Consider the following 22,571-nt stretch of genomic DNA (forward strand, 5'->3'; position numbering starts at 1 on the left):
GTGGTTTCTTTCATTCTTAAAGGGTGAAGGGTTAATAGTTTTTGCTATTTTTGGACCAAAATGTTTTTTCGATGCTTCAAAAAATTCTGATGTCACATGGACTACTTTGATGATGTTTTTCTTACCTTTCTGGACATGGACAGTATACCGTACACACAGCTTCAATGGAGGGACTGAGAGCTATCGGACTAAATCTAAAATATCTTAAACTGTGTTCCGAAGATAAACGGAGGTCTCACTGGTTTGGAATGACATGAGGGTGAGGCATTAATGACATAATTTTCATTTTTGGGTGAACTAACGCTTTAAGTGCAATGGCTGTATCGCTCTCGCAGGCCTACAGGAGGCGCTGGTGGATGGCTGTCACATCAATCATAGAAAACCTGCTCTTCTCTGCTGTATTGTTGGGTTGGGGCTCCCTTTTTATTATGCTGAAGAATGAGGGCTTCTACTCACACCTGTGTACAAGTACATGGTTGGTAGGCATGCACACTGGCAGGGAAAGTCTTATTCGGAGCAGTTTTATAAAACAGCGGTATGACGCAAGGCTTTAAAGTATTTTGACTAATTCTTCCTGTGATACTATTAGAGAATGTCACAGAGGCTGACACTAATGTGAGTTTAACGGAACAGACGGTTTGGCCGAGCTGTATTGAGCAAGAGGAGATTCTGAATCTGGGCTTTACGATTGGCTCGTTCATCATCAGCGCAGCCACTTTGCTGCTAGGTGTCCTGATGGACAAGTTTGTGAACGTCCAGTCAGATTGTTTGTCAGGTGAGAAACACACAGCTATCCGTATAAAATTAGACAAGCACAATTCCAACTGATGTTGAATGTTGGCTTGACAAAGTCTTGCCTGAAAGTTTTCAATACGATCTACTTGCAACCCACATCTTGGTCACTTCCAGCAACTCTCTGTTTTATGAATTTCGTAGTTCATGCTTTGCATTCTCCATGGTTTTGATTGCAGTAGCATCTTATGATCCAAAAGGTCAGTATTAGTATATACTGCTAAGTAATTCCATAGGTCAGCAATTAGTTAATCTGCATATTTAAAATTTTTTTTAAAGAAATGAAGGCATTGTTTCTTCTTTTCTTGCACAGTATTATCAGCTCTCATATTTATTGCTGTGTCCATGAATGGGTTTGGAGGAATCTGTCTAACCTTCACTTCACTAACAGTAAGACATGTGTACTCAAACACGTACACACAAATATAAAAAAACACATTAAAAGTAGACTGACTTGCATCAGCATTTTCCTTAGATATATGGTGCTTATGTCAACTCTTCTTATATATATATATATATATATATATATATATATATATATATATATATATATACAGGTCCTTCTAAAAAAATTAGCATATTGTGATAAAGTTCATTATTTTCCATAATGTAATGATAAAAATTAAACTTTCATATATTTTAGATTCATTGCAACTGAAATATTTCAGGTCTTTTATTCTTTTAATACTGATGATTTTGGCATACAGCTCATGAAAACCCAAAATTCCTGTCTCAAAAAATTTGCATATCATGAAAAGGTTCTCTAAACAAGCTATTAACCTAATCATCTGAATCAACTAATTAACTCTAAACACCTGCAAAAGATTCCTGAGGCTTTTAAAAACTCCCAGCCTGGTTCATTACTCAAAACCGCAATCATGGGTAAGACTGCTGTCCAGAAGGCCATCATTGACACCCTCAAGCAAGAGGGTAAGACACAGAAAGAAATTTCTGAACGAACAGGCTGTTCCCAGAGTGCTGTATCAAGGCAACTCAGTGGGAAGTCTGTGGGAAGGAAAAAGTGTGGCAAAAAACGCTGCACAATGCACAACGAGAAGAGGTGACCGGACCCTGAGGAAGATTGTGGAGAAGGACCGATTCCAGCCCTGGGGGGACCTGCGGAAGCAGTGGACTGAGTCTGGAGTAGAAACATCCAGAGCCACCGTGCACAGGCGTGTGCAGGAAATGGGCTACAGGTGCCGCATTCCCCAGGTCAAGCCACTTTTGAACCAGAAACAGCGGCAGAAGCGCCTGACCTGGGTTACAGAGAAGCAGCACTGGACTTTTGGACAAATTTTGCATGTCATTCGGAAATCAAGGTGCCAGAGTCTGGAGGAAGACTGGGGAGAAGGAAATGCCAAAATGCCTAAAGTCCAGTGTCAAGTACCCACAGTCAGTGATGGTCTGGGGTGCCATGTCAGCTGCTGGTGTTGGTCCACTGTGTTTTATCAAGGGCAGGGTCAATGCAGCTAGCTATCAGGAGATTTTGGAGCACTTCGTGCTTCCATCTGCTGAAAAGCTTTATGGAGATGAAGATTTCGTTTTTCGGCATGACCTGGCACCTGCTCACAGTGCCAAAACCACTGGCAAATGGTTTACTGACCATGGTATTACTGTGCTCAATTGGCCTGCCAACTCTCCTGACCTGAACCCCATAGAGAATCTGTGGGATATTGTGAAGAGAAAGTTGAGAGACGCAAGACCCAACACTCTGGATGAGCTTAAGGCCGCTATCGAAGCATCCTGGGCCTCCATAACACCTCAGCAGTGCCACAGGCTGATTGCCTCCATGCCACGCCGCATTGAAGCAGTCATTTCTGCAAAAGGATTCCCGACCAAGTATTGAGTGCATAACTCAACATAATTAGTTGAAGGTTGACTTTTTTGTATTAAAAACACTTTTCCTTTATTGGTCGGATGAAATATGCTAATTATTTGAGACAGGCATTTTGGGTTTTCATGAGCTGTATGCCAAAATCATCAGTATTAAAACAATAAAAGACCTGAAATATTTTAGTTGGTGTGCAATGAATCTAAAATATATGAAAGTTTAATTTTTATCATTACATTATGGAAAATAATGAACTTTATCACAATATGCTAATTTTTTGAGAAGGACCTGTATATATATATATATATATATATATATATATATATATATATATATATATATATATATATATATATATATATATATATATCCAAGATAACTACAAACCCGATTCCAAAAAAGTTGGGACACTGTACAAATTGTGAATAAAAACAGAATGCAATAATGTGGAAGTTTCAAATTTCAATATTTTATTCAGAATACAACATAGATGAGATATCAAATGTTTAAGCTGAGTAAATGTATCATTTTAAGGGGGGAAAAGTTGATTTTAAATTTCATGGGATCAACACATCTCAAAAACAGTCTGCAAACGTCTGGGGACTGAGGAGACAAGTTGCTTAAGTTTAGGAATAGGAATGTTGTCCCATTCTTGTCTAATACAGGCTTCTAGTTGCTCAACTGTCTTCGGTCTTTTTTGTCGCATCTTCCTCTTTATGATGCGCCAAATGTTTTCTATGGGTGAAAGATCTGGACTGCAGGCTGGCCATTTCAGTACCCAGATCCTTACACAGCCATGATGTTGTAATAATTGACCCTTACGCACAGAGATTGTTCCAGATTCTCTGAATCTTTGGATGATATTATGCACTGTAGATGATGATAACTTCAAATTCTTTGCAAATTTTCACTGAGAAACTCCTTTTTGATATTGCTCCACTATTTTTCACCACAGCATTGGGGGAATTCAATCCAATCATGTTCCCAATTGACCTAATAAGTTGCAAATTGGTCCTCCAGCTGTTCCTTATATGTACATTTAACTTTTCCTGCCTCTTATTGCTACCTGTCCCAACTTTTTTGGAATGTGTAGCTCTCATGAAATCCAAAATGAGCCAATATTTGGCATGACATTTCAAAATTTCTCACTTTCAACCAGGGCCGTCGCAAGTGGGGTGAAAGGTGGTGATGATTATAGGGGCCCACGGATGAGTGGGGGCCCCCGGCGATCAACCGACTGGCTGAGGCTAGCCTAAAAAGATGATCAGGACAGTTGACAGGCCACTGCTGCATGTCGTCACGAAAGCTTATCATTTGCATATTTTTTTAAGCCTGGCCACTTTCCAATTTAAACGTTCAAAAGAGTTTAAATCATTCAAACACAAGACGCGGAAAAGCTGAACTGGTTACTCGCACGCTGTGTTCGGTGCGCACGCATCTCACAGTCTCAGAGCCGCATCTCACAGACAGCGACACTGAACCGAGCTCTCCTTTGCGAAGTTCTCCTCGAACTTCCTCCTGCACCTGGACGAACAATTACAAACCGCAGTTTAAACAAACAGAAAAGGATGTGAAAATGCCCAATTCAGCACCGTGGTGTTCTGGCGTTTAGAGCTCAAGCAGAGAAAGGCATCTCAAAACACTTGAACACATAATTTGCCTCTTTTTGCTCTTTTGCCGACTAATACAGATATGTCAAAATACCCGTCTTGGAAAGTATGTTCTAAAAAACTGTTGGTTATGTCTTAAGTGAAAGTAAACAGTTGAGGAAAAAATCGGATGTGTATTATATTGGATGCTTTCATTGTCTCTTAAAGTGACCGCACCTTATTTAGCTTCTAGCTGCTGTAATGTTAATCCAAGAAAATTAAATTAAGAAAATCACTCACTGCTCTTGACTGAATTACTCCGTAGTTTTAACAAGAATGAGTGCACAGTCAAACCAGAAATTATTCAGACACCATATATTATATATAATAAATTGCAGGACACTATAATTAATTTAGGTAAGTGAGTATAGCAAAGTAAAGCGAACTGTGACATATTATACCCCCCAAAAAACTTCATACAGTGGACAACTAGTGAAATTGATAGAAAAAAATGTATATATATAAATATTCATATATGTATATATAAAAAGGTATATATATAAAATGTATATAAATATTCAGACACTTTGACCTCATGGTTTGCTAAGGGTTTTTTTTTTCTTTAATTGCTAATGCAACCTTTTCACATCACAGACTAAACAGAATTAAGCATTGCTTGGTAATTGTTCAACAAAGTATCGATAGTGTAAATATTGCCATACTAACAGTTGTCTGAAGTTTGGTTTGATTGTTATCCATTACATATCTTTCTATCAAAGTTATCTGATATTATCAAGATGAATTTGTTCTGACAGTTCAACTCTGATTTCTTATCATATTTTATTACCATTTTATAAACTAGAGCAAATAAACTGTGATAATGTAAGAAATGTTGAAGGTGTCTGAATACATTTTGGTTTGACAGTTAATTTAATTTTTACAGTGAAGACTATGCAGTGCTATTTTATATTTAATTATTTGTTTTCTGTACCTGTACACCTACAAACATGAAACAACTTAAACATTGTGCAATTAGAACAAATAAATAAATAGAATGAACATATAAATTAAACAATTTCAAACAGGGCCCACTGATACAACCTGCACCGGGGCCCCGCAAACCCCAGCTACGGCCCTGCTTTCAACATTTGATATGTTATCTATATTTCATTGTGAATAAAATATAAGTTTATGAGATTTGTAAATTATTCCATTCCTTTCTTACTCACAATTTGTACAGTGTCCCAACTTTTTTGAAATTGGGTTTGTATAATAATGATAACTTTGCAACGTTTCCATTTGACCTATTCTATATTCTGAGGTCCTATTGAGGACGTGTAAGGTGAAATGTATGGCGCCTTTAGGCTATGTTTATTTTACCTTAATTGCTATTTGAATACTGCTCCTCAATATGTAATATCAAAACACGTGATTGTTGCATTTCTTTTTGTGCATAAGATGCCAATTTCTGTACTTGCATGAGAGCTACTGCTTTTGTCTGTTGCTGATCACTTGAGTGCTGCACATGTTCCCTTTCGAGAGTACTCTCGTACTGCGTAAGCTAGCTTACGCTATGGGAAAAGGTCCCCTTTTCTCGAGAATATGAAGCCAAAAATTATCCTTAATTTTTAAATAATGTAAAACGCAGTGCTGCAGCACAGCAGACCCAAGCGAAGCGGCTCGCGCGCTTATTGGCTGTGCTGCGGCAACTGCAGCAACCTATGGTGAGGCGGCGGAGAGTAACGAACCAATGGGGGCGCTTCGCGCCCATTGGACGTCAGAGCGCGCCAAAATAGGCGTGGCTGGAACTATATAAGCCACCGCTTCACCATAGGGATCAGATTTCATCTCCTTCAGCGATCTCACCTGCACTTCGCTGTCTTCTCCGGAGAAGCCTGGGGGCAGAGACCCTGCGGGCTCGATTAGCTCAAACCAGCCACGATGCTCCACCCGCTCCGCCTCTTCTCTCTCAAGTGCCGCGTAAGAAACGCCGCGATCAGAGAATGCCTGAGCATACTGTTACATGCGAGCTCACGCCGGAATACTCCCCGCGTGCCTCGCCCGCTCTCGCTCCTTCGCCTGTCCTCTTCGTGGACGAGCAGCGCCAGTCCCTGCTCACCAGCGCCCCCTTCTCCTTCGGAGCGCCTGAGGCGGAAGAGGACAGACACGACAGCCTTTCTCTCGCCGCGTCCAGTAGTGAGGAATGGTCGGGCTCCATTGCGGACCCCCCCCCCCCTCTACAGCACCCAGCTGCACCGGACAACGCGCCGATATCGACGCGGAGCTTACTCGCGTGCTTACAAGGGCTGTCAGCGACCTTCAGCTCGACTGGTCTCCTCCAGACGAGCCCGCTAAAAGCAGGCTGGATGAATGGTTCCTGCAGGGGCGCCCTTCGGCCCCTCCGCAAAGAAACGCCCCCTTCTTCCCGGAAGTTCACAATGAACTCACGAAGTCGTGGAAAGCCCCATTCTCCGCACGCTTGAAGACTTCTGTCTCGTCAGCGCTCTCCTCTGTCGACGGCGCCCGAGACCACGGTTACGAGAGCCTCCCCCCTCTCGAGGAGGCTATTGCTGCACACCTCTGCCCGCCCTCAGCCGCTGGATGGCGGTCGAAGCCTGTGCATCCATCCAAGCCGTGCCGCACCACCTCAGCTCTCGCTGGCCGAGCTTACACCTCCGCTGGTCAAGCTGCTTCGGCTCTACACACCATGGCTGTGCTGCAGGTTTTTCAGGCCAGACTTCTCCGTAACCTGGACGAGTCTGCCCCAGATACCTATGACTTTAAAGATCTCCGCAGCGCTACTGATCTAGCCCTGCGTGCGACAAAGACCACAGCACAAGCGATCGGCCGAAGCATGGCAAGCCTCGCTGTTTTAGAGCGACACCTCTGGCTCACGCTCACGGAGATGAAAGACGCCGACAAATCCGCCTTTCTCGACTCTCCTATCTCGCCTTCCGGCCTCTTTGGCCAGTCGGTTAAGGGTTTCGCTGAACGCTTCACTGAGGCTCAGAAAACGTCGCAGGCAATGAGACACTTCCTGCCGAAACGCTCTAGCTCTGCTGCGGGACGCCGTAGAAATGCGCCGCCCCCTCAGACCTCGAAGCCATCGCAGCCAGACTTACAGTCTCGCCCAGCGACCAAAACCCAGCACCGCTCTCGCTCTACGAGCCGCAAACCGCCAGAGAGACGGGGACCTCGGCCCAGGATTGTGCTGAACCCCGAGCCTCCGAAGACCTCCTGACCTTCGGGCTGAAAAGACCGTGGTTAAGTCCCGCTGCGGCCGGACCACCACACAAGAAACCTCACATGCTTCCTCCAATCCCCTCACTAAAGGCGGTTGGAGATGTCTATACTGCAGTAAACGAGCCTGTTACAATGCACGCACGCTTGCACACAAACACCGTTTTCACGGCGACCTCAATAAAGCACAAAAAGAGCTTTTTCTATGTAGGCAGTGTGCCCACTACACAGTACGCACCCCTACATGTATACACACTCCCCCAAGTGTCACAAAGACTCACTCGGGTCTCCTTTCATGCCCACCTTCCCGCTCGCGCCGGAGGTGCTCTAAATGTAGCGCGCGTGCCCACTTCTCAGTGCGCAACCCTACAAATAAGCGCTGTCACCACAGTGTCACAAGCACAGCATACTCGAGCTACTGGTCCCCTCATAACAGGCGGCCAGTGCCCGAAACACATTCAACCCATAGCCGCACGAGCCGCTGCATGGCAGGCCATCCCCGGCATATCAGATTGGGTTTTGAATATAATAAAACGAGGTTACTCGCTCCAGTTCGCTCGCAGACCGCTGCGCTTTCGCGCCGTGGTCGAAACGAAAGTGAAAAGCGAAATGACACACGTCCTTCGCGCCGAACTGATAAACCTTCTTGCAAAAGGGGCGATAGAAACTGTCCCCCCTGCGCAGCGCGAGTCAGGCTTTTACAGCCGCTACTTCCTCGTACCAAAAAAGGATGGCGGTCTCAGACCCATCCTAGATCTCAGACGTTTGAACAAAGCGCTTATGACGCGATCGTTCAAAATGTTAACTACCAAACAAATACTCGCGCAAATTCGCCCGAGGGATTGGTTTTTCTCAGTGGATCTGAAAGACGCTTACTTTCACATTCAAATAGCACCCCATCACAGGCCACTCTTGAGATTCGCCTTCGAGGGGCAGACTTATCAGTACATGGTTCTTCCATTCGGCCTCTCCGTAGCGCCCCGTATGTTTACACGGTGCATGGATGCCGCTCTCGCACCCCTGAGAATGCGGGGAGTGCGAGTATTGAACTACCTCGACGACTGGCTAGTTTTAGCCCATTCCGAGGAACTACTGATGACACACAGATCCTGGATCCTCAGCCATTTAGAATGCCTGGGTCTCACGATCAACACTGTCAAGAGCGCTCTGTCTCCCAGCCAGAGGATTTCCTTTTTGGGGATAGACATAGACTCTGTGACATGTACAGCGCGTCTGACGTCACAGCGCGCTCTCACTATTCAGCATTTAGCCGTGTCGTTCAAAGCCGGGTCTCTTTACCCGCTCAAACGATTTCAGGAAATGCTATCCCTGAAAGCTTTCCTCCCATTTTTAAAGGGCCACCACGTTCTGGTCAGATCAGACAGCATTTCAGTGGTGGCCTACATAAATCGCCAGGGTGGTGTCAGGTCAGAAACCTTGCACACCCTGACCGAGCGTCTTCTGACATGGGCACATTACAATCTGCGCTCGCTAAAGGCAGCGCATGTACCTGGCATCCTGAACCGGGGCCCGGACATGCTTTCCAGGGCGAATGTTCCCCCTGGGGAGTGGTCTCTTCACCCACAGACGGTTCAGTTGATGTGGAGCATCTTCGGCAGGGCAGAGGTCGACCTCTTCGCCTCAGAAGACAACGCTCATTGCCCAATATATTTTTCAAAGAGCAGGGACGCGCTGGCCCTCGATTGGCCCAGACGCCCGCTTTATGCCTTCCCACCGGTCGCGATGCTACCGCAGGTCATCGACCGGGTCAGGAAGAGCAGATGTGCTATGCTGCTAGTAGCCCCACTCTGGACGACCCAACCTTGGTTCTCCGAGCTGATGCAGCTGTCCAGTACAGCCCCATGGCCAATACCGCTGCGGAAAGATCTCCTCACGCAGCTGAGGGGCGCGCTCTGGCATCCCCACCCCGAACTTTGGGCCCTTCATGTATGGCCCCTCAACGGGTACCCGGGAACCTCCCTGAGGGAGTGTTAAAGACCATTACGGAAGCCAGAGCGCCCTCAACCAGGCGCCTATACGCGCAGAAATGGTCAGTGTTCTCCACCTGGTGCGGGACACGGAACCTAGACCCTCACTTATGTGACGTGTCGGAGATACTCTCCTTCCTACAGGAGCGTTTAGATGCGGGCAGATCCCCGTCTACGCTCAAAGTGTATGTGGCAGCCATTGCAGCTTCTCATGCTCCGGTGGCCGGCCTATCACTGGGAAAAAACGAACTGGTCATTCGTTTCCTTAAGGGAGCTCGTCGGATGAACCCTCCCCGACCCCCTTCAATCCCTTCCTGGGACCTGTCTACGGTCCTAGAGGCCCCTGAAGCTTCTTTCGTTCAAAACCGCTTTTCTACTGGCTCTGGCCTCAGTCAAGCGAGTGGGGGATTTACATGCGCTATCTGTAAGCGCTGACTGTCTCGAGTTTGGGCCTAATGACTCCAGAGTCATTCTCAGACCAAGACACGGCTATGTCCCCAAGGTGCTCTCAACACCGTTCAGAGCGCAGGTCATCTCGCTGTCAGCCCTTTCCTCGCAAAGCGACGAAAGCAACGCGAGCTTCATCTGCCCCGTCAGGGCTCTTAAAACCTATATTGCGCGCTCCGCCTTATTCAGGAGGTCGGACCAGCTCTTCATATGCTTTGGTGGGCGCACCCGAGGTCTCGCCACCACGAAGCAAAGCCTATCGCGATGGATAGTAGACACTATCTCGCTGGCTTACAAATCTAAGGGCCTTCACTGCCCGTTCGGCATCAGGGCCCATTCCATCCGAGGTATGGCCTCGTCATGGGCGTGGTCCTGCGGGATACCACTGGATGATATCTGTGCGGCGGCAGGCTGGGCCTCTCCGTCCACATTTATTAGATTCTATAATCTGCAAGTCCCTGCCCTGCAGGCCAGGGTACTTTCTATATAGACGTGCTAAGCCTTATCACGTCCCCCTTTTTTCGTTCCCTATATAAAGCTCACTAAGGTTGGCTGTTGGGACTGGGATTTCTCCTGCTATAAAGCCCCGAGCTCTCGCCTCGGGCTGTGACAGGTCGAAGTTCCCGAGCACGCACGGCGTTTTACATTGTGTTCCCATAGCGTAAGCTAGCTTACGCAGTACGAGAGTACTCTCGAAAGGGAACGTACTCGGTTACTAACGTAACCTCGGTTCCCTGAGATGAGGGAACGAGTACTGCGTAACCTGCCGTGCTATGTGCTCGGACCGGGTGATCGCTTCAGTCGATTTAAAACCTGATCCCTATGGTGAAGCGGTGGCTTATATAGTTCCAGCCATGCCTATTTTGGCTCGCTCTGACGTCCAATGGGCGCGAAGCGCCCCCATTGGTTCGTTACTCTCCGCCGCCTCACCATAGGTTGCTGCAGTTGCCGCAGCACAGCCAATAAGCGCGCGAGCCGCTTCGCTTGGGTCTGCTGTGCTGCAGCACTGCGTTTTACATTATTTAAAAATTAAGGATAATTTTTGGCTTCATATTCTCGAGAAAAGGGGACCTTTTCCCATAGCGTAAGCTAGCTTACGCAGTACTCGTTCCCTCATCTCAGGGAACCGAGGTTACGTTAGTAACCGAGTACGTTTTCCATCCCCTCACTCTACAGTTTGGCATGCTGATCTCAGCCAATCACAGCACAGATCAGTCTTCACGCCCTCTACTCCACCAAGTCTCCAACACAGCGCACATTAACATGCACTTTCCTGGCTTTCCCTCACATGCTCCTGTTTTTACACAACCAGAAATGTACCATCAATTTATTATTAGGATGAATTTAAATGGGGATTATATTTTGTAATTCACTTCATTTATGCATTTGGGTATTTGTGCCATCACAAAGTCCACAACCCATTTTACTTTTGATTTTAATTTTAAAAATACCATTTTACTATAATCCATATTCAACAAGAAAAATGTGGATGTTATGAAACTTGAAGATGTGATACATTATTTTTTTCTAGTTAGATCATTTTGTCTTAAAGACATGCAAACATTGCCACAATGTTCCCTTTTTACTTTACCAACCGCACTGAACTCTTCCACTCTCCTCTTTCTGTCCCATTTCTTCTCTCTGTTTCTGTGATCTGTGTGTTTACTGTCCTGCCCGTCAAATTTAATAGTCCCAGACTGGCACACACACACACACACACACACACACACACACACACACACACACACACACACACACACACACAAACACACACACACACAAACACACATGCTCTGAGTTGAACTAAGATAAAAAACCTGTTTTTATATGAGCTTCGCATGTATACTGTATGAACTGCATGTATATAATATAAACAAAATGGCAAACTGCTCTTTAAAAATTTCTAAATGGAGTATCGTATGTCACACTGAATGACATTTCAGCTTCCTGAAAGTATTTCATTTCAGCAGCCTATTTATATACTAAAATAGTAGGTTTGAATAGAGTAGAGTAGAGCTTGAAATGAACTGTTTGTGTTTGCATCAGTCTGAATAGGGATATCTGTGTCTCTGTTTGTTTTTGAGTTCTGTTTGGCATGTGTGTGTGTGTTTATCTGCTAGGAAATGGTAGAGCATTGTTGGCACAGCAGCACATGCCTAGCTCAGCGTTTTATCATACCCACAAATATATTATTCTATGCTAAATGTTTCAAGTAAATCAGAGGCAATTTTACACTCAGAAAAAAGTACAAAAGTGCCACTGGTGCAGTTCACTTTCAAAAGGTACTATATGTATTTTTAAAGTACTAATATGTACCATTTATGGTTAAATAAGGTGACCCAGTGACAGGTTTGTACTTCTTTTTCTAAAGAGTGTATGGAACATTTGGATTTAGATTCAGAGGAAAAAAAAGATGGGCAGTAACCCGAGTGCTACACTTGCAGGATTATATGCCTGTTTTTTTTTTGCTTAATCTCTCTAGTATCACTCAGCCTGTGTGTGTGTGTGTGTGTGTGTGTGTGTGTGTGTGTGTATGTATGCATTGAAATATAATTATATATAATTTACTCATTTTCAAGAAACATATTAAGACTCATCTTTTTCGCCAGCACTTAACCAACTAATACTAGGACTTTTATTGTCTTTCATATACATATATAAAAAAATAAAATAAAAAAAACCCTGGCTATGTGTTCTGTACTAGACTAACTGAGACTTGTCATGGCACTTGTAAACTGTTGTTGTTCTCTTGTTGGTCTGACTGCTTCTATTGTTCTCATTTGTAAGTCGCTTTGGATAAAAGCGTCTGCTAAATGATTAAATGTAAATGTTAATGTAAATTATATATCACATAATAAATATAATTACATATTAAACTAAAATAAAAATAAATCCTAAAACATTTATGTATTTATTTCATGTGATACATATATAATTATATATAAAACAAATAAATACAATTATATAAATCAATTAATTCATATAATTTTATTTGTTTTTGTATATAATTTATTTGATAAACTACATAAAAGCGATTATGTATAATAATTATATTTAATTATGATTAAATAAAATAGCACCATAAAATGATGCATTTATTTATTGACGAACATATCATCATCAAACTTTTGAATCAGTAGCAAACACCCACATTGCTGATGTTGTGTGGCTGAGGGTTGTTTCCAACTTCAAGCTCATACTGCTTTCTAGTGGCAATAGACAAACGTTACAGTTTGAATACATTAGTATGTTAATTTATGATTCTTTTCTTCATGATTGATTTTCTCAGTTGCCAAATAGGTTTGGAAATGTGCGGTCTACGATTCTTTCACTGATGATTGGCTCATACGCCTCCTCGGCTGTCACTTTTCCAGGAGTCAAGGTAGAGATTTATTTAAATACATACAACAACAAACACTGTAAGCAACACCGATGCAAAGTATTTGGACAAATGCTTTTGTCTTACAGTGTGGCATTTGAACATGACTCTTTCTGTCTTGTCCTCTAGCTGATCTACGATGTGGACGTCTCTTTTTCTGTTATATTCTGGTTATGGGCAGGGTTTGCCTGCCTCGTCTTCCTCAACTGCTTTTAATTATTTTATTAATTGGCCAGGAGAATCTTTTCCTGACCCTGAGGATGTCAGATACAAGTAGGTAAATGCTAAATACACTATAAGTCCAAAAATATCACAACATGCACTGTACTTATTATTTTTTACATTTAATTTCAAAACGATATATAATAAAATAATACTTATTTAGCAAGGGTGGATTAAGTTAAGCAAATTTGACAAGTAAAGACTTTTATAATATCACAAAAGATTTATATTTCAAATAAAAGCTATTCTTTTGAACGTTCAATCCATGAGAATATCCCAAAAAATATAATGCAGCACAACTATTTTCAACATTGATAACAATATGAAATGTTTCTTGAGTCGCACATCAGCATATTAGAGTGATTTCTGTAGGATCGTGTGATACTGAAGACAGGAATAAAGAAAACAGTTAAAGTCATATTTCACAATATTACTGTTTTACTGCATTTTTGATCAAATAAATGCAGTCTTGGTGAGTGTAGGAGGTTTTTTAAATAATTAAAAATCTTACTAAGCCCAAACTTTTGAACAGCAATATCAGAAGAATATAACAATACAAATAGACAGTGTTACACAATATATACACAAATAGCTGTGTCTATTATTGTAAAACTGTACATGAATTTTTGTTTCTCTGTATTTCATAGTACAGTTGTGAAGTTGAGAGGTGTTCTGGTACATTACATATACTCTTACACATATATACACACATCTGCCATCTGACCCACTGTAACATTAAATCTGTGAGGTCCCAGAAAAGGCCCAATTATCCAGCTTGTTTTTCATCTAGTTTTTCCTGCCACCGAGGCAGTTCTCATCTCAAGCTGCTGCTGGGCTGAGCCCCAGTCATGCCTGGCTGATCAGGGCTATGGCGATTCTGCAAATGTAGAAATAACAATACTGTATACATTTTACTGTATTTGTATCAGTGATATCAGGTGTACTATTTACCGACTATTTACTAATGTATGATAATGTATAAAACAAATGAAAAAGAAATCCTCTACAGTGAAAAGCTTTATAGTCAGTGTGACTTTAAAAGAAAGGAATATTTTCATGTTTCTTGAGCAGCAGTTCAGCATATTATAAAAATGATTTCTGAAGGATCACGTGACACTGAAGACTGAAGTAATGATGCTGAAAATGCAGCTGTGCCATCATACATATAAACAACATATTTTAAAATAGAAAACATTTACTTTAAATTGTAATAATATTTCACAATGTTTTTACTGTATTTTGATCAAATAATTGCAGCCTTGGTGAGCATAAGAAACATAGAAACCTACTGACCCCAAACTTTTAAACAATAGCGTAGATTAATTAATGTGTAATCTGTACAGTGATATAAAGGCCATAATAACTCCAATTTACCTTCTTCTTCTTCTTATCTTTCTTCTTTTTCTTTCTGTCTGGGTCATCGTCCTTCTTCTTCTTCTTCTTCTTATGGTCTGAATCTGATGGCATTTCTGTGGTGAAGATGTGAGATTGACGGTTAAGATTTAAAGCATACCTTGATTTCTTTGTGTGCTTGTGTTTGACTGTCACCTGGTGGTAAGGGATCCTGAGGCCGATGATGTTTATGCTTGTGCTTGTTCTTCTTCTTCTGTGGTTGAATATGCATCAGTCTGTACTGCTCTGGTAACTTTGTCAGGACAGAGATAGTCACATAAATCATGCATGCAAAACAACAACAAACATCTGACAAAGCAGAGGCAGCATCAGTTACACTTGCCTCCCTAAAAGGCGATCCTTCTTTTGTCTCTCTCATGCGCACACACACACACACACACTTACAGGGCCGGTGTGTAGCCTGAAGCCAGTCAGCATAGCCCCAGTGAGAGGACTGAACGAGTTGTTGCACACTGGTGGCTTCTCAATGAGAGATCGCATAGAGCTGTTGTCCTGAATGCTTGGGCTGTCGATCATACCTGGAGTACAGAAGAATCAAACATGGTGTACTTTCAATACAGGTACAATGGGCAATTTTTTTTGTGTGCACAAGGCTTAAAGGGATAGATCACCTAAAAATGAAAATAAAGAATGTTGGTAACCAAAATTGACTTCCATAATATTATTATACTATGGAAGTCAATAGCTACCGTCAACTTGGTTACCCACATTCTTCAAAATATCTTCTTTTGTATTCATAAGAACAAAGAAACAAGTAACAAGAAACATTTTTAGGTTTACTACACCTTTAAGATTCTAGAACCGCTGTCAAATCGGCAGTGAAAGGTAAAAGTTTGCATACACACCAGGAAGCTCAGGGAGAAAGTTGCTGAGTTTCTCCTTCACCTTCTTCCCGCAGAACTTGTTATAAGCGTGCTCCAGGTTGTAGTGTGTGATGAGATTCGTGTCTCCCGTCAGCTCATTCTCCACTGTGAAGAAGACATGAGAGGGTTAACAGGTCCACGAAGGTGACCAAAACAGCTCTTTTAACTCTAAAATAACCCTCTTCCAAAATTTAACACGATATAACTAAAGTTTCTCAATCTTTTTGACTCCAAGGCTAATGTTTCCTCTGGTACATCTGCTGTAATGAATGACAATGTTTTGTTTTCAAAAGTTTATTATCACAGATTACAAGTATCAAACAAAAATTTTAATTAATTATATATTTTAGAATCCCTGAAGTTATAAATGTAACATTTTCTTTACGGATCTCACTCTTTTCAATCAATATAAAAGAACGGTTTGTAATGCATATTTAATGGTCAAATAATTGTAAGACTTTCATTAATAATTATAATTATGCATTATTAAATTATGCCAAGTGACTTTTCCACTCCCAGATATCACCCCGGCTCCCAGGTTAAAAACCACAGCATAAAATACAATGAATATTGTTAATAAAAACAAACTGTATTTATTTATTTATTTTTAGTTTTTGAATAACTGTGATGCTGTTATTGGGTAATCTTAGTAATGTCTTACATGATGTGACATATATTGTATGCCATGGTATGGTTTTGTTGTTACCAGGATACAGTAAAGTACCATGGTTATTTGGACATAGTACCATGGTATTCTCATGTAAATACCTGGGTACATACTATACAAGCACTCAAGAATGGCACCGACTCGGACGCAGCCCTTTATTATAAGTTACATTATTACGACAAAATCAATAATATCCTTAATATTAAATACACAAAAGAGGAGCTCACTGGGCAGTTCTTGCAGCATGTAGAAAGGCTCGTTCATCGCGGCGGGTGTTCTGATCGGACCCCTTTCATCCACCATCTGATGAGGGAAACACATCGGACCCATGTTTTGGGATAACGTTACCCGAGGCTTCCCAGATCCAAAGGCGAGCGCAGATGGCCCTGCTGGACCCTGTGAGTCAGGCTGACCATACAGCGAGGACAACATCTCTGTCATGACAACAAAAATAACCTACACTACGACCTTATCATTTTGTGGACGGTTGTCTTCGCTTTACTACCGCACGACTTCCCTGACGATGTTGACAATTGTTTCCGGTTGTTTGAAGAAATTTACCGTAATTTATCAAGTACGTGATCGTATTGTGCACAGTTTCTAAATTTGACCAAACATCAGACTTAGATAATGCGTCCTAAAAATGCATCATATTGTGTAACACTGTACTTTATTTGCATAAATAATTATATAAGATGAGACAAATATGTAATGTTTGTTTATCACAAATTCATGTTAAAATCGTCGACGGAAGTTTATTTATTACGGTAAATGAAAAAAATGACATACTTCCTCTCGTCCTTCACTTTATGTGACATCATGACCAATAAGCGACGTCGTTTCAGAAAAGTGACCAATCAACGGGCGTGTTTCAAAGAGGCGGGGCGAATTTTTCCTTCGTCCGCGGTGACCTCTGTCCCTTTAAATCCTTTAATTCATTTGCCGACGAATATTGTCTCGCATTGATGCAGACCCTGCTGTCTCGGATCACCTCAGCACTCATTCTCTAAAAGAAATAAAATAAAAACAAAGAATGGCTTTATTAACACCTCTCTTCGCGTTTCTGTATCATTTGCCGCAGGTTTACAAATGGCTCCTAAAGCCATACTACATCGCCTCGTTATTTATGTCTGTCGCGTTCCTGCTTGTCCGCAAAACACCTGGGATCTGCGAACACCTTTCGACGCAGCGCGAGGACGGCAATTCATGCGATTTTGACTGGGTATGTATAAAGCAGACCTTTGGGGGTTTTAACAAATGTTTGCTGAATGATAACGGATACAGTTAATGGGGACTGGGCAGTGGCCAGCAGAATTTGGGGGTTGCTATTTAACTGGCAAGAATTTGGACTACCATGCATATAAATGATGCATGTGGAAATAAGAAACACGGCATGGTCCCACGTATGGTGCATCTGTGCCATTCACTGTTGTCTTATATATATATAATTTTTTTTCTTATATAAACATGGCACACAATGAGGTCCAACAGCCTGAACAATACAGCAGAAACAGGCACTGTTAAATACACAATAATGTGTAAAAAAAAAAAGCATATTAAAACTGTACTCTCTCTCTCTCTTTATATATATATATATATATATATATATATATATATATATATATATATATATATATATAACGCTATATTATTTTCGTTTTATATTATTAAGTGTCTTTACTATGCACTAACATTTAAATGAATGATAGCCTTGGTTCATTCACTTTTTTTCAGAGAGAGGTGGAGATACTGATGTTCTTAAGCGCTATAGTCATGATGAAGAACAGAAGAGCAAGTAAGAGTTTCTCCCTCTTAAAATACTCTTTTTCATCTTTATGTTTTATTTTCTTTACAGCATGCATTATTAACATTGAAATTTCAGCAGATAATCCCCATGTGTACTGAATCTGACCATGCTAAGGTTGGATTTGAAGGTTTTGTTTATACACTAAACGTTGGGGCACCTGTGAGTCTTTGTGCTCTCAGTGACGGTTGACGTTGTGTTTGTTGTTGAATCAGTTTCTCTTGTCATTCAGTGTTTCTGTTACCCTCTGTCCCCCTCCTCCAGCTTTGCTGTTCAACTCGACCCCTTTGCGTGAGTGTTTTTGAATCACAAAACATTGCAATATGAAAATATGTTCTTTTTTTATATCTTTGCTCCCCAGTTACCATTGAGCAGCACTTGGGGAACATCATCCTCTTTAGTAAAGTAGCCAATGTGATTCTGTTCTTCAGACTGGACATACGTTTGGGGCTTCTCTACTTGACATTGTGTATTGGTCAGTATTTTTTTAATCTTTTCACAAGATTGCAAACAGTCACTCGATGGAAACATGTAAATGGAGTCCTCTTCCTTCGAAAGAACTCTAGACTACAACCAAATATAAGGGAAACGTAGTACAGGTTTATTATTTATTAACTAAATCTAAAAAAATAAAAAATAAACATTATCTGAAATAAAATATCAAAAACTTTAAAATTATTTTATTTCAGCTAGTTGTCAAGGCAGCACTTCTCATTTTTGTTAAGCTAAAATACTAAAATAAATAATAATAATAAAACTACTTAGACACATTAAAAAAAACATGACTATAAAAAATACAAAAAGTTGAACTAAAATTAAAATGAAAACTGAAAATATATCAATAAAGTCTAATTAAAATATGAACACAAACTATAATAGTATATAACTGATCCTTAAATGACACTGATGTTTTCTCTTATCATTGACGCAGTTTTCCTGATGACCTGCAAACCTCCTCTCTACATGGGCCCTGAATACATCAAGTACTTCAGTGATAAAACCATTGATGTGAGTATGAGCTCATATTAGCCAGTCTGCTTTAGAAACAAGCACTTGATGATTTGCACAGAATGGAAAAAGAAGAGCGGAACGATATGAAGAGAATGATTGGGGAGATGTATAGTAGAAGAGCACCAGTGATGGGGCGTCTCATGGCATACTAATGGCTGACTTAAAACATCAAAGGGAACCTGCCCGAGTGTGCTTGACTTATTAGTAACAGAAATTCAAAGGCCATAAATGCTTATCACTATTGCAGCCCAATATTCTTTGCAAATAAGCCTTTGGGTGTTTAAAAACAATCATTCATTCAAAGAGAGTTTTAAACCAATGGTAATATACGCTCAAACTTCAGCCACATTCATAGTTGAACTTTAACTTCAGCAGCCTGAGGGGAAGATCGTATTCAGATATATGTTTGAAACTGTTCAGTTTATGCTAGTGAGTGCAGATGATCACTTTTCTTCTGTCTTTAGGACGAGTTGGAGAAGGATAACAGAGTGACCTGGATCGTGGAGTTTTTTGCTAACTGGTCACCAGAGTGTCAGTCTTTCGCCTCGGTTTACGCTGATCTGTCCTTGAAGTACGTACACTGCTCTTCACTATGGTTTAAAAGTAAAAAAAAAAAAAAATTCAGCAGACACATTCAATGGATCAAAAGCGACAGTAAAACAATAATTTGTCCAAATATTTCCGTTTCATATATCTTACCGACCTCGATCTTTCGAGTGTTACATTCAGCTGCTCATCTGAATTTCTGAAATATTCTGAATAGAAACAATTCACTTCTCTCTAACGCAGGTACAACTGTGCAGGGCTGAAATTTGGCAAGGTGGACATCGGTCGTTACAGCGAAGTATCCAAAAAGTAAATTCAGCTCTGCTGTGTCTCACTGTTTCTCTGAGCTAATTCCATCTGACTGGGACAATATGCAACGCTGTGTTATTTTGGTTTTTGTTTCCCTTCAGGTACAGGGTCAGCACTTCTCCTCTCTCGAAGCAGCTGCCCTCTCTGGTGCTCTTCCAGGGAGGAAAGGAAGTTATGAGGCGCCCTCAGGTGGACAAAAAGGGACGGGCAGTGTCTTGGACCTTCACAGAGGTCAGGCTTAAAGGGATACTCGACCCAAAAATGAAAATTACCATTAATTACTCACCCTTATGTCATTCCAAACCTGTAAAGCCTTCATTCATCTTCAAACCACAAATGAAGTTATTTTAAATTTAATCCAAGAGCTTTCTTTTTTTCTTTTTCTGCATAGACAGCAACGTAACTGAAACGTTTTATTTTATGGCCCAAAAAAGTTACATCAAATGTGACATTGGTGGTTCAGCCTTAATTTAATGAAGCTATGAGAATATTTTTTTGTGCATAATTATCCGTTTAATCAGACCTTCAGAGTGACAAACTTTGTCAGAAACAACCTTCAAACACTTCAGCGGTTTTTACTCTTTGTATACGTTTCTGTACTATACAGATAAATGTGGTGTGATTTATTATTATTATTTTTGTTTCCAGGAAAACATCATCCGCGAGTTTAACCTCAACGAATTGTATCAGAAATCGAAGAAGCTTGACAAGACTAAAGGAGAGAAGTTTGAGAGGCCCACTGAATCTGCGTTTGCCCCTGTGCCTGAAGAGGAGGAACCGGAGGCCGAGACCATCGCTGCGATGGACACAGAGAGCAAGAAGGACAAATAGAAAGAGCACTGGGGATCGCTATGGGACTGGAGCGGAGAATGCAGAGAAAGAGTCTTTATGAAGTTATCAACGGAATGATTGTGTTATTGTTTCTTTTTGTATAATGTATTAGTTAAGTGCAAAATCAGTCCAATAATATAGTAAATCCATATATTAATACATATTTAGATTTCATAATCATTGATATGCTGGACACAGTATGCACAGGCAAAACTTGGTATTTGGGACATTGATATTCAATCTCGGTTTTAATTTAAACAAGTTAAACCATGAAACATTGGACATCTACCTCGAATATGGTTGATCATTGTGAAGTGATCATTAGTAAGGGGTTATTTGTGATGCATATGCATCACTATTGGGGAACAAAAATTTTATCAGTTCTTTTTCTGTTGTACTGTTAATCCTCCCATTCCATCGTCACTCCTAGGGTTTTTTAATATATTTCTGAAACGTAGCTTGATTGGGTAATGGTACTGACTATTAGACTGAATTCAGTGGTCCAAAAAGAGAGGGTCTTTTATGCCAAAAGTTCAGATTCGGTTACCTTTGACATTGAGACCCAGTTACACATTTCATTTTAGAGAGAGTATACTGCAGTATACTGAAGTCTTAAATGTTTTGTATATTAAATGTATTATTTTAATTTTCTTTATGCCGAATGATATAAGCTTTTATTTTTTATGTTAAACTGACAGGCACGGAAGAAAGCTGCAGGCAGTCTTCACGATTAAACCTTTTCTAGTCATTACATTGACAGTTGGAAGCTTTTATTGTCAATTTGTTCATGTAGAACAGTGTCATTAATTCCCCCACAAAAAAAGCAATATTGTTTTAGTTCCCTATCGAGTAAACAATTCTTGATTTTTCACTAATATTTGATGAATTGATGTCTGAAAGATGTGCTAAGTGCTTTGAATGTTTTTTTTTTTTGCTATTTCAATAAAACACTTTGTTCTTCACCTCCTGTTTTTTTGAAGTTGTGCATTTTATCGGTTTGCTCCAAATTTAGAGTAACCAAGCAGATGTTTGTCAAATTATTGTGCTTATTTCAGCTGATCTAAATCACTCATTAAAGCATTCTTCAATTAGCATTTGAAATTTGCACTTAAACAATCTACACATTCTTCACAATGACATACCATGTGCAGTGGCTACCAAAAAGAAAAATCTTATGTTAAATAAAACCTTTTCTTGGTAGACCTTTCAGAACTATCTTCACTAATTTCATAGTAACCACAGGTTCGTCACATTAATAGGCCGTTTCAAAACCATAAATTATCCAAGTACCAAATACATTCTTTCATAAACTTGCAATTATTTATATACATTTATATAAATCTAAAAATGAAAAGCTTAATTTTAAGACTAATTACAAAAGCTTACAAAAAAATATTAAAATGTAAAAACGACAAAAAAAAGTTATATATTGTCTCAGCATCAAAAAATTCTCTGAGCTGAGATTCATGAAACAAACAAGGGAGCACATCGAACATTTTCAGTATTTCTAGGTACACCAGGTTATTTTCCAATGCTGCAACAAATTAATAAGGTGCCAAAATATCTTTTGTCTACACTGACAACAGGGATTCACAGATTTGCGGATGGACAGAATTTAGTTTTTTGGGTGTGTAGTTTT

At 40.8% G+C, this 22,571-nt stretch overlaps 2 protein-coding genes and 1 pseudogene across 2 annotated transcripts; 2 read left to right on the forward strand and 1 right to left on the reverse strand.

Annotated features, from left to right (window-relative positions):
- The first annotated feature begins 314 nt into the window (after positions 1 to 314).
- Positions 315 to 13,543, forward strand: LOC132141688 (large neutral amino acids transporter small subunit 3-like; annotated as a pseudogene).
- Positions 13,544 to 14,159: 616 nt separating this feature from the next.
- On the reverse strand, positions 14,160 to 16,976 carry LOC132142602 (mediator of RNA polymerase II transcription subunit 19-B-like). Its single transcript, XM_059552596.1, has 6 exons — positions 16,659 to 16,976; positions 15,747 to 15,869; positions 15,286 to 15,419; positions 15,037 to 15,133; positions 14,863 to 14,957; positions 14,160 to 14,365 (listed from the first exon to the last, which is right to left on the reverse strand). Exons 1-6 carry the CDS (start codon positions 16,870 to 16,872, stop codon positions 14,303 to 14,305), a joined length of 726 nt encoding a protein of 241 aa, XP_059408579.1. The 5' UTR covers positions 16,873 to 16,976; the 3' UTR covers positions 14,160 to 14,302.
- Positions 16,977 to 17,346: 370 nt separating this feature from the next.
- LOC132142601 (thioredoxin-related transmembrane protein 2-B) lies at positions 17,347 to 21,894 on the forward strand. Its single transcript, XM_059552595.1, has 8 exons — positions 17,347 to 17,653; positions 18,166 to 18,226; positions 18,597 to 18,710; positions 19,167 to 19,243; positions 19,711 to 19,817; positions 20,036 to 20,101; positions 20,203 to 20,332; positions 20,750 to 21,894. Exons 1-8 carry the CDS (start codon positions 17,465 to 17,467, stop codon positions 20,930 to 20,932), a joined length of 927 nt encoding a protein of 308 aa, XP_059408578.1. The 5' UTR covers positions 17,347 to 17,464; the 3' UTR covers positions 20,933 to 21,894.
- The last annotated feature ends 677 nt before the right edge of the window (positions 21,895 to 22,571 follow it).

The sequence above is a fragment of the Carassius carassius genome, chromosome 6 (genome assembly GCF_963082965.1).
Source record: "Carassius carassius chromosome 6, fCarCar2.1, whole genome shotgun sequence".
NCBI classification, from domain to species: Eukaryota; Metazoa; Chordata; class Actinopteri; order Cypriniformes; family Cyprinidae; genus Carassius; species Carassius carassius.

What these genes read in the sequence shown, in the direction of transcription:
- LOC132142602 (XM_059552596.1), bottom strand. Translation starts at nt 16,872, where the DNA reads ATGACAGAGATGTTGTCCTCGCTGTATGGTCAGCCTGACTCACAGGGT. An exon ending in TCAGGATCCCTTACCACCAG is followed by an intron (nt 14,958 to 15,036) that starts GTGACAGTCAAA and finishes TCTTCACCACAG; the next exon opens with AAATGCCATCAGATTCAGAC. An exon ending in AAGATAAGAAGAAGAAGAAG is followed by an intron (nt 14,366 to 14,862) that starts GTAAATTGGAGT and finishes CTACATTTGCAG; the next exon opens with AATCGCCATAGCCCTGATCA.
- LOC132142601 (XM_059552595.1), top strand. Translation starts at nt 17,465, where the DNA reads ATGGCTTTATTAACACCTCTCTTCGCGTTTCTGTATCATTTGCCGCAG. An exon ending in ATTCATGCGATTTTGACTGG is followed by an intron (nt 17,654 to 18,165) that starts GTATGTATAAAG and finishes ACTTTTTTTCAG; the next exon opens with AGAGAGGTGGAGATACTGAT. An exon ending in TCAGTGATAAAACCATTGAT is followed by an intron (nt 19,244 to 19,710) that starts GTGAGTATGAGC and finishes TTCTGTCTTTAG; the next exon opens with GACGAGTTGGAGAAGGATAA.